Source organism: Citrus sinensis, chromosome 2 (genome assembly GCF_022201045.2).
Source record: "Citrus sinensis cultivar Valencia sweet orange chromosome 2, DVS_A1.0, whole genome shotgun sequence".
Taxonomy (NCBI): Eukaryota; Viridiplantae; Streptophyta; class Magnoliopsida; order Sapindales; family Rutaceae; genus Citrus; species Citrus sinensis.
Window position 1 is genome coordinate 7,894,112 of NC_068557.1, and position 13,006 is coordinate 7,907,117.

General features: G+C 37.2%; 3 protein-coding genes across 3 annotated transcripts; 2 read left to right on the plus strand and 1 right to left on the minus strand.

Moving 5' to 3' along the window:
- The first annotated feature begins 3,852 nt into the window (after positions 1-3,852).
- LOC102614495 (glyceraldehyde-3-phosphate dehydrogenase A, chloroplastic) lies at positions 3,853-6,131 on the plus strand. Its single transcript, XM_006468885.2, has 5 exons — positions 3,853-4,116; positions 4,225-4,338; positions 4,666-4,973; positions 5,080-5,324; positions 5,442-6,131. The coding sequence occupies exons 1-5, from the start codon at positions 4,075-4,077 to the stop codon at positions 5,942-5,944; spliced, it is 1,212 nt and encodes a 403-aa protein (XP_006468948.1). The 5' UTR covers positions 3,853-4,074; the 3' UTR covers positions 5,945-6,131.
- A 634-nt stretch (positions 6,132-6,765) lies between these two features.
- On the plus strand, positions 6,766-8,448 carry LOC102614209 (tyrosine--tRNA ligase, chloroplastic/mitochondrial). Its single transcript, XM_006468884.4, has one exon. The coding sequence runs from the start codon at positions 6,831-6,833 to the stop codon at positions 8,310-8,312; it is 1,482 nt and encodes a 493-aa protein (XP_006468947.2). The 5' UTR covers positions 6,766-6,830; the 3' UTR covers positions 8,313-8,448.
- A 1,334-nt stretch (positions 8,449-9,782) lies between these two features.
- On the minus strand, positions 9,783-11,649 carry LOC102613907 (xyloglucan endotransglucosylase protein 34). Its single transcript, XM_006468883.4, has 4 exons — positions 10,956-11,649; positions 10,770-10,870; positions 10,483-10,676; positions 9,783-10,399 (listed from the first exon to the last, which is right to left on the minus strand). The coding sequence occupies exons 1-4, from the start codon at positions 11,140-11,142 to the stop codon at positions 10,000-10,002; spliced, it is 882 nt and encodes a 293-aa protein (XP_006468946.2). The 5' UTR covers positions 11,143-11,649; the 3' UTR covers positions 9,783-9,999.
- Between the last annotated feature and the right edge of the window lie 1,357 nt (positions 11,650-13,006).

Consider the following 13,006-nt stretch of genomic DNA (forward strand, 5'->3'; position numbering starts at 1 on the left):
TTATTCCTCGAAATCATGTAAATAGTATATTTGAGTAACAAGAGGTTCAAATGAGCAAAATATTCCTTAGGTAGTGAGGAGTTGATAATGTACGCATTTGTTCTAATAAGGTATTGCTTGATGATCCTTGTCAAGTAGAGAGTCGGAGTGTTGGTTATATTATCGCTAATAAATTTATCTAGGATAAATAGATATACACTCCGAAGGACATCAGAGCAAACATGCAACAGGAGTACAGTATCCAGTTAATATATCAGCAGATATATTGGGCCAAATAAGTTGGTCTTGAAATAATATAAAAGAATCTTGCAGAGTCATACAACTTACTTCCCAAATAATCTCACGTTTTGACCAAAATAAATTAGGGTACAGTTACTTACCTCGAGCGGGATGTAAACAATAATTTCTTATACTACTTTCTAGCTCTTGGATCTTCCATCAAGGGTTTCATGCAATACATCAAGCTAATGATTGTTGTAGATGGTACTCATCTAAAAGTGTTATATTGTGGAAGCATGTTTGTGGCAACATATGTGGATGGAAATAATCAACTATATATGTTAGCCATTGGGGTCATGGATTTGGAAACAATGATGCTTGACAATGATTTATGACGAAGTTACATTGAGTGATTGGCGATAGGTCAGAGTTAGTAATTATCTCTAATCAATGCACTGTCATTAAGAGAGTTGTTCTGAAAGTATTTCGCACTACTGTCCATGGCGTTTGTTTTTGACATGTCAAAGGTAACATAAAGTCAAAATTCATGATGTCCAAAGCTGTTTAAGATGAATTTGAGCCTGCTTTTATTAATGCAGCAAAAGTATATAGACACGAAAAATTTTAAAAACAACTTGAAGGGTTGTGGATGTTTCACTCGGGCGCGGCTGATTATTTAGAGAATAATGTGGATACATGTAATTGGGTAAGGTCTGAGTTTGAAGGTAGGAGGTACAATATACTTACCACCAACATCACGAAGAGTGTGAATTCTTTCATGAAGGAACCATGAAATTTTTCTATTACTCATCTTGTTGATCACTTTAAAAAAATATTATAGCAATAGTTTTATTATAGAAAAATTATGGTTAAATCAATGAGTACTCGTCTAACAACATGGGTGGACGAGATAGTCGTTGAGAGGAGAATTTTGGCCAAAAGTATGACCGTTCATCTTGTGTCTCAGCATCGATTCCTTAGGTGGTGGTATTAAGGAATGGATAGTTAACATACATAACAAGACTTGCCCCTGTAGAGTATTCTAGCTTGATCAGCTTGTCTGTGCGTAAGCAATTTCTGTTTGATTTGACTGTTCGAGTGAATTATATAAGTCTTTGTTCAAATTTTTACTCCAAGAAATCATTGGTCATGGCATTTGCATAACTAGTAGAGCCAGTTGACAACATGTCAGATTGAGAAATTCTAGCCAAGACATGAAGGTTAACACATCGGTCGAAGCACTACCCACCTGGTCATCATCTAGAGCTTAGACAGGTGTGCCTACACATGCTGCGTGCGATAGCTGAGCCTTTCATTCTTTCATCGATCACCAAATTTACTCTCCATCGCACTTGATATATGTAAAACAATGCACACAACTCAACAAACTCCCCATCACATTTTCATTATACAAAAACTAAACATAAATTATTTAAGAGGAATTTTATCAAACACCTAATATGCAATAGTTATAACTCATCAATTTAGCTAAATTTTGTTTCATTATATCACTCCAACAACCTACAATCATCTAGAATCCCAATCAAATTCGCTCAAATCATTAAAAAAATGTTGAATTTTGTTTACCTAGGATTTGGACTCTTTTCAATTTATTGGATTGGTTTCCGATTCGCATAGTTTACGGTAGATTCAGCTAGATTTTAGTTCGCTGTCACCGTTCGATGTTCAAGAGCAAAAGTTTGGAGTGTGGAAATGAGAGTAATTTTCAAGAAAAAAAAAATTTTTTAGCTACTTATGATATGGAAAAATTTTAGCGGTTAAATTCAAAAAATACAAAAAGTTTTAAAGTTATTTTTTGTAAATTTCTCAAGTAAGGGTGCGTTTGGAATTGTGGTTGGGCAGTTGTAGCTTCCAAGTTACAGTACTAAAGTGTTTGGTAAATACTAACTGCTGTAGCTTAGAAGCTATGTTAATTTGGTTTTTCACTTGTATTATGGAAAATCTTTTATATCTTCAATAATTTTATCAAAATTATTATTTAAAATTTATATTTATTACATATTACTAACTTTTGTTTCATAGTTACAATTTTTTTTTTCACAGTAGCTGTAGCTTAAAAGTTATAACACCTCAATCTCAAACACACTCTAAATACAGTTGTGGCTTGCTTTTATCGTCAAAATTGGCTTATAATATAACAAAATTTGAACACACAAACAATTAAGGCATCAGCGAGCTTATCATCAATTGAGCATCATTTATACCAACTGCAATATCTTGATTACTTGTTCAAACAGGAGTTAGACTTTGACCAGTCCTGAGTTTTTACAAATGAATAATTTAAACAACTATAAGCTTCCATAACAAAATTATAATCAATTAAAATTATACTGCTTGCTCTTGAAGCTGCGTTTCTTTAATACAACCGGCGTATGAACATCTGAAAGCTTTAACAACCTCTTATATAATTCTTGATTCTGTTACACCAATCATTATGATATTGATCTACTTGCAAAAACCAATATGATTGTATCGCTTTAAACGACCAATATGGCGGAAAGGAATGAAGAATCAAACATAGTACGTACGATGTATTTTTAGAATTTTCTTCTCATGATAAAGTTTCAATTTCATTGATGGTTTATATATATATATATAGGAAATAGACTTTTTGATTCATATGTATATCTGTAGAATATATTTCAACAAAATAGTACTCTAACTACCCTTTAAAAAAAAAATGAATTTGCTTTGTGTAGGAAAAATAAAGATTCTATACACAGATTATTTCCAACAGCCAAAAGATGTGGGGATTATTTGAAAGATCCCAGACCTAAAAGTTGATATTTTTTGTTTTGCACAAACAGCCCATTACAATTTTTTTTTGTTTTTATTTATTTACTTTTTAAATTTTAAATCCAAAACACGTTTATTAAATTGGAGAACCTATGTCTTGTGTGAACCAGTTTAGGAACTAACATGTTAACTATTTAAATTATTTGGTTGTATGATATAAAAATTTATACATATCTAAACTGAAGAATAGCCACATGATATGACAAAATCGTCGGCGAGTGTAGGTTGTGGCCTGAGAGCTGAGACAGAGAAAGAAGCAAGAAGCTGATGATTTAAGTGGTTATGAAGAAGGATAAAGAAGCCAAAAGCTCATAACAAAGGCAAATATACAGAGAGGCCATGCATCCATCCATATCACTACATACCCTTCGCATGTTTTCTTTTTATTTTTTTTCCACATTTTATATTGTACATGTAAAATTCATAATGGCACGTAATTTTTACTTTGGTTAGAAGGACCCCATACTCTTTGTAATACATGTTAGCATTGTGGGATGTGACATTGTGTTTTATAATCTCTAATTACTCGTCTCAAAATTGAAATATCAAACCCTTTGTATGAATGATTATGGTAAATAAAAAGAATAAACTTTGCATATCCGTTTATATCCAAACAAAACTTGAGATAGGTCAAAAATTGAGAAGAAATTGTATCCACAGAGTGAAATGGCGTATAGAAGGGGATGGCCCCATAAGGCCAAATAAGCATTGAAAAAGAGTTGGGAGTCATATGATGGAAAATGTGGAAGAGTAGTAGTAGTAATAGTATATCATGTAGTCGGGAGATTGGTTAAGAGACACTAAAATAAAAGCAGAAACCACAACCATACAATCGAGTAAGAGGCTATCCAAAATCTCATCCTCTCATTAGCCTCAGCGTAATCCCAAAAGCAGCCACCAGTTTCCCTCCCTGCATCATCCCCCCCATTATTCATTAGTACTTGATCACATATAACATTTTCAAGCATCTTGTCTTGGCTTAGCTCAGCTTAGCGACCACTGCTTGCTCTTGCTTGCATCATCCAGCAAATACCTATCATGGCTTCGGCCACTCTCTCTGTAGCCAAATCAGCTCTTCAGGTTCATTCATCACAGCTTCTTAAGCTTCTCCTGTCACTAGCCAGTTTCTTGTTTTAGTTTCACTCTTTTTTAGTTAAGTGAATATTAATTATTTGTTTGATCTTTCAGGGAAATGGTAAGGGATTCTCAGAATTCTCAGGTCTACGCAACTCTGCAAGCCTTCCTTTTGGCAGGAAATCTTCTGATGACTTCCATTCAGTCATTGCTCTCCAGACCTCTGCTGTGAGTTCAATTCCTTAATAACTTAACTGTCATTCAGCTTTCTTCAGTAAAAGAGTTTACTGTCAGTGTCACCTGAAGGGATATTTTATATCCATTCAGATATATAATACAATAATGTTAGCTTGCACACGTGTTATTTTTATGCTTTTGCATCGTCCATTGATTGGGGTCTCTATATACAAGTTCATAAGATGCTTACATCATGACAATTGAGTGTATCGACTTCAATGGCACATGAACATGTGCTTGCATGCAATTTGTAATTTTGGGCTTTGTTTACTTAAAACGGGCTTTTGGGCATGTGTTTAAATCTTAATTACTCTGCAGTTAGGAAGCAGCAGCAGCGGGTACAGGAAGGTTGCTGCTCAGGCAAAGCTGAAGGTTGCAATCAATGGGTTTGGTAGAATTGGTAGGAACTTCTTGAGGTGCTGGCACGGCCGCAAGGACTCTCCACTTGAAGTCGTTGCCATCAATGACACCGGAGGTGTCAAGCAGGCCTCTCACCTCCTCAAGTACGACTCCACCCTTGGCATCTTTGAAGCCGATGTTAAACCAGTTGGTACTGATGGCATCTCTGTTGATGGCAAGGTCATCCAGGTTGTTTCTAACCGCAACCCCGTCAATCTCCCCTGGGGGTAAGTCATTAATTTCAATGCTTAACACACTTTTATGTTGTTTGATTTAAAAGAACTTTTTTAATTTTTATATTGTTTGATTTCAAATGACTATATGGTGATTCAGGGACTTGGGCATCGACCTTGTGATTGAAGGGACAGGAGTGTTTGTAGACAGAGAGGGTGCGGGCAAGCACATTCAGGCTGGTGCCAAGAAAGTACTTATTACAGCCCCCGGCAAGGGTGACATCCCAACCTACGTTGTTGGTGTCAATGCGGATGCTTACAAGCCAGATGAGCCCATCATCAGCAATGCTTCTTGCACAACCAACTGCCTTGCCCCATTCGTCAAGGTTCTTGACCAGAAGTTTGGTAAATACCAAAAACACCTTCAGAAATCTTCACTCTCCCTTTGTTCCGATATAATTCAGCTTCGTAAAACGCAAAAAGTCACCCAATTGAATGATAGAATTTTTCCCATGTGCGCAGGCATTATCAAGGGAACCATGACCACCACACACTCGTACACTGGCGACCAAAGGCTACTCGATGCTAGCCACCGTGACCTCAGGCGTGCAAGAGCAGCTGCACTCAACATTGTCCCAACATCAACTGGTGCGGCAAAAGCTGTGGCCCTTGTCCTCCCAGCACTCAAAGGCAAACTAAACGGCATTGCCCTTCGTGTGCCAACACCAAACGTCTCGGTTGTTGATCTTGTCGTTCAGGTGTCGAAGAAAACCTTCGCAGAAGAGGTGAACGCCGCTTTCAGAGAAAGCGCTGACAATGAACTGAAAGGGATCCTCTCCGTGTGCGACGAGCCCCTCGTTTCGGTCGACTTCAGGTGCTCTGATGTATCCTCAACCGTTGATTCATCTCTCACACTTGTCATGGGAGACGACATGGTTAAGGTGATTGCATGGTATGACAATGAATGGGGTTACTCTCAAAGGGTTGTGGATTTGGCCGACATTGTTGCCAACAACTGGAAGTGAAGTAAATACTAAAATCGGAACTCGGCTGTAATCGGCACAACGATGTTCTTGTTTTTCATTTTTGGTTCCCCCATTTATTGTTCTGCGTCTTAGAATTTGTAGAATGTATAACACTATCTTATTATGGAACCTTTTTCCTTTGCCTGTCATTAATCATTATGCAATAAAATTCTTACATTAAAGTTGATGATCCCTGTTTTAAGTCTTTACATGCGCATAAAAATTACTTTAGAAAAGAGGAAGCAAATGCTGCAGTTCAAGCATCAAAAGCTCAATCTCAGTGTATGTCAGTTGTGATGAGACAGCTAAAATATGACCTTTTTTTGTTTTTTCTTGACTTTTGGGAAGGGCAGCAACTGTAGAAATTATTTTTAAATTCGTATTATAATTTAGATTAGATGTCTCCACTAGAATCGGGAGGTATAAATTTTTCCAATAAATATGATTTTTTTGTGATTTAAATTGAAGAACAAATCTAATCAAGTCACTTAAAGAGACTCTATTACTAATGAAGCCAACATTTTATTAGTATTCTTTCTTTTATATATAAAGAGATCTGCTAGGACCAAAATATAAAAAAAACAATGATTAAAGAAAAATGGGTTTGCTTCTAATAATTATTGCTAAATTCAAAATCAATTGGGGAAAAAAAAAGTCTGGATACTGGAGAGTCGTTAAAGAAACTGAAAAACACAACAGGAATTTGAAAAGTTAATTGTAAATATTTATCATATGCATTTTTTTAATTTTAAAATATTAAATATAAATTTCTTACTTTAAAAAATAAATATTGGGTTTAAAGTTTATAACTTCACAGTACAAGCCGGTTACACCACTTAACTTATCCACCAGAAGGCATAGCAAGTGCTGCTGACATCAAACGCAAATGGCAGCCGCAGCCGCTGCCGCTGCGTCGAGAACTCTCCTCTGCTCCCACCAAAAACTCATAACCTCATCCATTTACAGCACCACCACCTCAAAAATCACCCACCCATTTCTTCACCGCATTAAAAACTCTGCTTTCTTCTCTTCGATCAGCTGCGTTCAACAACTCCAATCCGACCCACAGACACAAACCCACGGCCGTCACCCGAATGTCGTCGACACTCTCGAGAGAAGAGGCTTGCTTGAATCTATCACCAGTGACAATCTCCGCTCACTCGCTTCATCCAATGAGAAAACCCTCAAAGTCTACTGCGGGTTTGACCCAACTGCCGAGTCCTTACACTTGGGTAACCTCTTGGGTATCATTGTTCTGTCTTGGTTCCTCCGTTGCGGCCACCAAGCTGTCGCCTTGATCGGTGGCGCCACCGCTCGTGTTGGTGACCCATCTGGGAAATCAATAGAAAGGCCTGAACTCGACATTGATACGTTAGAAAAGAACATTCTTGGAATTCGTAAGACTTTTTCAACCATTTTTGGTTCTAGTAATGTTGTTATTTTGAATAATTATGATTGGTGGAAAGATTTTAGCTTCCTGGATTTTCTTAAACAAGTGGGTCGATTTGCGAGAATTGGGACTATGATTGCTAAGGAGAGTGTGAAGAAGAGGTTGGAATCTGAGCAAGGATTGAGCTTTACTGAGTTTAGTTATCAGTTGTTGCAGGGATATGATTTTCTTTACTTGTTTCAAAATAAGGGTGTTAATGTTCAGATTGGGGGGAGTGATCAGTGGGGTAACATTACTGCTGGGACTGAGCTTATTCGTAAGATTTTACAACCGGATAGTGATAATGAGGCTTATGGATTGACATTTCCTCTTTTGTTGAAGAGCGATGGTTCTAAGTTTGGCAAATCAGAGGATGGTGCCATTTGGCTTTCTCCATCGATGCTGTCTCCTTACAAGTTTTATCAGTATTTCTTCTCTGTCCCGGATGCTGACGTGATTAGGTTTTTGAGGATTCTTACTTTCTTGGACTTGGAGGAGATTGATGAGCTGGAGAAGGATATGAAGAGACCCGGTTATGTTCCTAACACAGCTCAGCGGAGACTTGCTGAAGAAGTGACTCATTTTGTTCACGGTGAAGATGGTTTGAATGAGGCTGTTAAGGCTACTGAAGCTTTGAGGCCTGGAGCTGAGACTAAGTTGGATTGGAAGACCATTGAGGCTATTGCTGAGGATGTACCTTCATGCTCATTGGCTTATGATCAAGTTCTAAATGTTTCGCTTGTTGATCTTGCAGTTTCTGCTGGTTTGTTTGAGAGTAAATCAGCTGCCCGGCGTCTGTTGAAACAAGGCGGGGTTTACTTGAACAATAACAGAGTGGATAGTGAGAGTAAGAGGATTGAGCCTCAAGACATTGTGGATGACAAAGTTCTTTTGTTATCTGCTGGTAAAAAGAACAAGGTGGTTGTACGAATAGCTTGATCCCTCTTTTATTTGGTAGCTGGTTGTTTATTAGAAATTTGTGCCATTTATTTGATAAATAAACTTTATATTTTACTCTCCTCGAAGAAAACATATAAGAAGCAATTTATGAAATGATTATTCAAAAGTTTCTTAATTTCAAAGCTTTTGAGTTACCTCATTCACTCCTCTGCAAAATTATGTTAAAGGATAACTTGCTTATAGCAGGATATTGAATCCTGAACATTGATTACTGGGTAAATGATGAAGTACCCAAGGATTTCTTCAGACTTTGATTGTGGATAAAATAGAACTTCAAGATCGATACTATAACCTGTGGTGGTCGAAGCTGGATTTGAAACAAGGCAGAATTTTTCACTTTGACATAATAAAACAGAGAGCTTTCAATCCTGGGCTTTCCGGAAAGAAAGAGGACAGAAATAGATGAGGAAGCCTTATAGAATTTGAGACTTATTGTACATGGTTGGATCTTCATAGGGAGTTTCATAGTTGAAGTTATGTCTGGAGTTTTCAGAGTAACAAACTTTTCACAAATAAGTTACAATAGTTTTTGAAATTAGACTTCATTTTGCATTTATGTGGTTATAGTATACTAACATTTTAGCAACTGGATGCCAGATTTTCTAATGGCTAATGCATGTAGTTCTCCTGGTGGGACACATATATCAGACTGCGGACAGCAATTCTAGTTAGATGACTTTCCCTTGTTGCCAGGCCTAATTACTTTGATATTTGAAGCTTATTCTCCATTATTCCGATGGAAATAGGCTTCACAAGTTGAATTTGTGTAGGACTCTTTTTAAGTTTGACGGTATCAAGCGTTGTACTCAACTGAGAGTATGAGTAATTTTTTCATTGCTTGCACATGCTGTTGCCTGTAATGGTCCAACATATTGACAACATTATGCATTAAGAACGTTTCTCCTTTTTTCTAGTTTACTTTTTGAGTCATACATACTTCTGCTGATCCTTTTAGCAATTGACCCTTTACCCAGTGTGGTAAAAAAGTTCCTGATATTTGAAGGTGTAATGCAGCTTCGCAGCACGTGACAAAGAGCCACTATGTCTTATTGTAGGCCTCTTGGATTCAGGCCCTGTTCCTTCTTTTCTCCAGGAAAGTAAAGTGGCTGATTGTCTGTTTGGTAACTCCAGAAAATAAGAATTAGGATCTAACTTCAGAAATGGAGGTTTCAGATTGTAAATCAACTTTGCGGAACTTCCGATTTCAAACCTCATTTTTCTTTTTTTCTTTTTTCTGTTACTTGATACTCTTGCACGGTTGGGCGGATACCTATTCTTTTCAGCAGTTATGCCGTTTCTTCAGAAGTTAAGTAAAAGATGCAAGTTATTAGTCATAGTAACCATTGTCCCGTTACTTGGGTTCAGCTATCAGATCACAGGAATGACAGGCTTGTCCCAATGAAAAAAATAATAAAAGAGGATACTGAAAGAGAATCATCGCCCACGACATCAACCCTTACCCATAAACTTTCTATTGCCATGCATCCCGAATAGGGTTTGATAAAAAATACATATAAGAATAAGCAGCAACAATATGAATGAAGAACGCAAGTAAAATGGATACATACACTCTCCCATGCCCTGTTTCAATACCTCTGATAAATATAAATGGTAAAGGCATACTAAGATACTTGGTACACACACAGAGCGAATCTCAGATTGACGCTTAAATGTCACGGTCTCGTTTGCATTCTGGTGAAGGCGTAGGGAAGCGGGCACGATCGTTGCAGTAGTTATAGATGGTGTATTTCTGGCGAACCCATCTGAGTCTCCTGTACTGGTAGGCGTCAAGGTCTTGGAACGCCTTCTGATCCCACCATCTCTTGCCCTGTGTCTCACAGAACTTGGCGTTCACAGATACCTCACACCCATCAACGTGGAACCCCTTGTAGGAGGCTATGAAAGGAGCCTTCGACCAGTCCGTCTTCTCCAAACCGCCCCTCGTTGCCCAGTCATCTGCATTCCACAGGCTTGAGTATATCTTCATGGGTTGGTTGAATGGAAACCTCACTCCCAAATCTTTGCTGTTCTTGAACACTCTAATCGGCACATCGTCCACTAAGAAACTGCAATAAACAACATAAGCATGAGGTGGGAATTTAAGAGGATTGATTGTTGTTAATTTGTTATGGATATCTGAAGAACTTACACAATCTGATACATGTTCCAGAGAACTGAGTAAGTGTGAAACTCTTTGGTTGGATCAAACCAAAGATAAATTCTCTGCTCTTTGTCTCCCTTTCCTCCAGTGTACACATTTGTCTGCAAAATGTATGGCTGCCCGGTTCTGTTCCCCAAGAACTCAAAGTCTATCTCATCGTGTTCCGAATTTTGAGAAGATAACTGCACAACAAACACTCCAAAGCTTCAATTTATTCATTCAAACAAACAACAAACAGTGTAGCGGATGACTGCCGTTGCAAGCAAAGCACTTACGTAAAAAGCAGTCACAGTTCCGGCAGAATCACCAGGAACCATCTTTATGTGCATGCTGAAGTGACCAAACAGATACGAGCCTTTTGATTGGAAGCCAGTCCCTGATCACAAATAACACAAGACAGTGAGATCACTAAGAAGAATTGCTGTAACTTACAAGTCCAAAAGACAAAAGAAATAACCAACCTGTGTATTTATCCAGGACAAGCTGAATCTCAGAACCTCCATTAAAGTATTTGATGTGATCAAATGCCCATGTTGGCACATAATTTCGGCCAAATGGTACATCTATAGGCCTCTTTGGTGGGGCACTTATAACTCCAGGAGCCAAAAACAGAGCACTCAGGCAAAGAGTCCATAGAAAAGAAGCCATCTCTGATCTTTCCTTGTAACAAGCTGTTACCTATGATGTTCCAGTGCCCAGACTCCTTTATTTATAGTATATGCAAGACACCCTTTTTGCTTCACTCTTAGGTGAGAGTAGTAAGCTGAAGTGTGACAGTACCGTAAGATTAAAATAATACTTCACGGGTATATTTTGATAAGATATTTCACTGCATTTTCATAATATTCATTGTATTGGATTGTTTTCTTCTAGGAAATAGAAGGGCCGGCCAACAGAGGGAAACATAAGAGTGAAATCTGTCTCATGAAGAATTATTGGGCTATGCCAACCTGATTATGTAATCAATCAATGAATGCAATATACTAACTGATCTCCGATGCTAGTTTGGTGGGGTTTCATCTGCTTCATCCACCGAGTAAGCACATGCAAATATTTGAAACAAAGGGCCCAATCTCATGTTGAAACCACTAACAGTAAGCTTATAGCTAGTTTTTGGTTATTAAACAATAAAGATATTGAGGCCATGCCAATTTTCATTCAGAGTTTATTATTTGCATCTCATCTCAATAGTTCAGCAAGTAAGAGACATGATGCGTTGCAACATGACTTCAAACAAACTTTAATGGTTGCAGGTTCCATCTATTGGCTCCCCTGATTTCAATACTTTTTGCTTCTGTTTCTATTTTCTAAAAAGGGTTAGAACTTAAAAACCGGTTTGTGGGAATGCATAAAAAAATGCAAGAATAAAGAGACAGCAGATTGGGAGTTGCATGTGGGTTGGTTGTGATACGCTTTGATCAATGAAAAGGAAGTTAGGGCACATGGACTGGCTTAGGTTTGCATAAACCATGTTCCCATTATTTTGTTTACTTCTGGCACCGGTTGTTGTGCCGCTATTAAAGGACTTCTTGAATACACAAAGTCATGACAAGGAACCAAATTTTGGTTCTGCATTTAAACAAGAGCCGTAACAGCTGCAGCTCCCTCCCAGTAGCTACCATCAGTGTTCAGTTCCAGTTATCCTATTTTGATTTATTGGGGGACTTTGGCTCATCCTATATGATAGATGTTGATCTTCTAGGGTTCACGACCACACCAGAGACTCTAGAGCATTTTGATCACCAATTGGTTATCAAGAGAAATGACAACTTTCGATTCACAATTTTGTCTACAAGTTGGACCAATTTAATGAATTTCTTATGCTACAGATGTCCCAATCATACTACCGACAACATAGCTTAGTTGAAGATTAAATGCTGTCATCAACCATACGTGCGAGAGTATGAACTTTAGTTTTGACCTCTTTTATCATTTAAGTTCTACAAACTAAACTACCTAGAACTTGTAACTAGTAAAATTCAACTTACCTTCTTGTAATTTGACAATCTTTTAAATATCTCTAAATTATTATAAATTTTAATTTACCTCCATTTTTATTTAAAAGATAAAAAAAAAATAAGAACACATTATATAAATATTCTTTTATTTTCTAAGATAAGATGAGGTTTATAATAATTTAAACAATATTTCAAAATTTATTATTTTAAGATAGGTAACCCAAAATCAAACCACTCACAAGTTACAATGTATAAAAATTAACTTAGAAGTGATGATACCTAATATTATATATATATATATATATATATATATATATATATATATAAAATATTATCTATACAACAGAAACAAAAAGCAAGTTGTTCAATGAATATGGGTAGATTTTTTGGGTCAGGACTTGATTTAGGAGGTGCCAGTATCAATGTGATTTAAAAACTTCAAGATAGGCTATAGCCATGCATTTGTGGAAAGTTCAGAATAAAGAAGAGAAAAAGGGCTTTTGGTTAAATGTTTTGGGGAATTGTCCCAATGAGGCAGCAAAAAACCCAGCAAG

Bases quoted from the DNA above. Each gene is read 5' to 3' on its own strand.
- LOC102614495 (XM_006468885.2), top strand. From the start codon at position 4,075: ATGGCTTCGGCCACTCTCTCTGTAGCCAAATCAGCTCTTCAG. The intron at 4,117-4,224 runs GTTCATTCATCA...TTGATCTTTCAG, and splicing joins TAGCCAAATCAGCTCTTCAG to GGAAATGGTAAGGGATTCTC. The intron at 4,339-4,665 runs GTGAGTTCAATT...ATTACTCTGCAG, and splicing joins TTGCTCTCCAGACCTCTGCT to TTAGGAAGCAGCAGCAGCGG.
- LOC102614209 (XM_006468884.4), top strand. From the start codon at position 6,831: ATGGCAGCCGCAGCCGCTGCCGCTGCGTCGAGAACTCTCCTCTGCTCC.
- LOC102613907 (XM_006468883.4), bottom strand. From the start codon at position 11,142: ATGGCTTCTTTTCTATGGACTCTTTGCCTGAGTGCTCTGTTTTTGGCT. The intron at 10,871-10,955 runs GTTGGTTATTTC...ATTTGTGATCAG, and splicing joins TGTCCTGGATAAATACACAG to GGACTGGCTTCCAATCAAAA. The intron at 10,400-10,482 runs GTAAGTTCTTCA...TGTTTATTGCAG, and splicing joins TGGAACATGTATCAGATTGT to TTTCTTAGTGGACGATGTGC.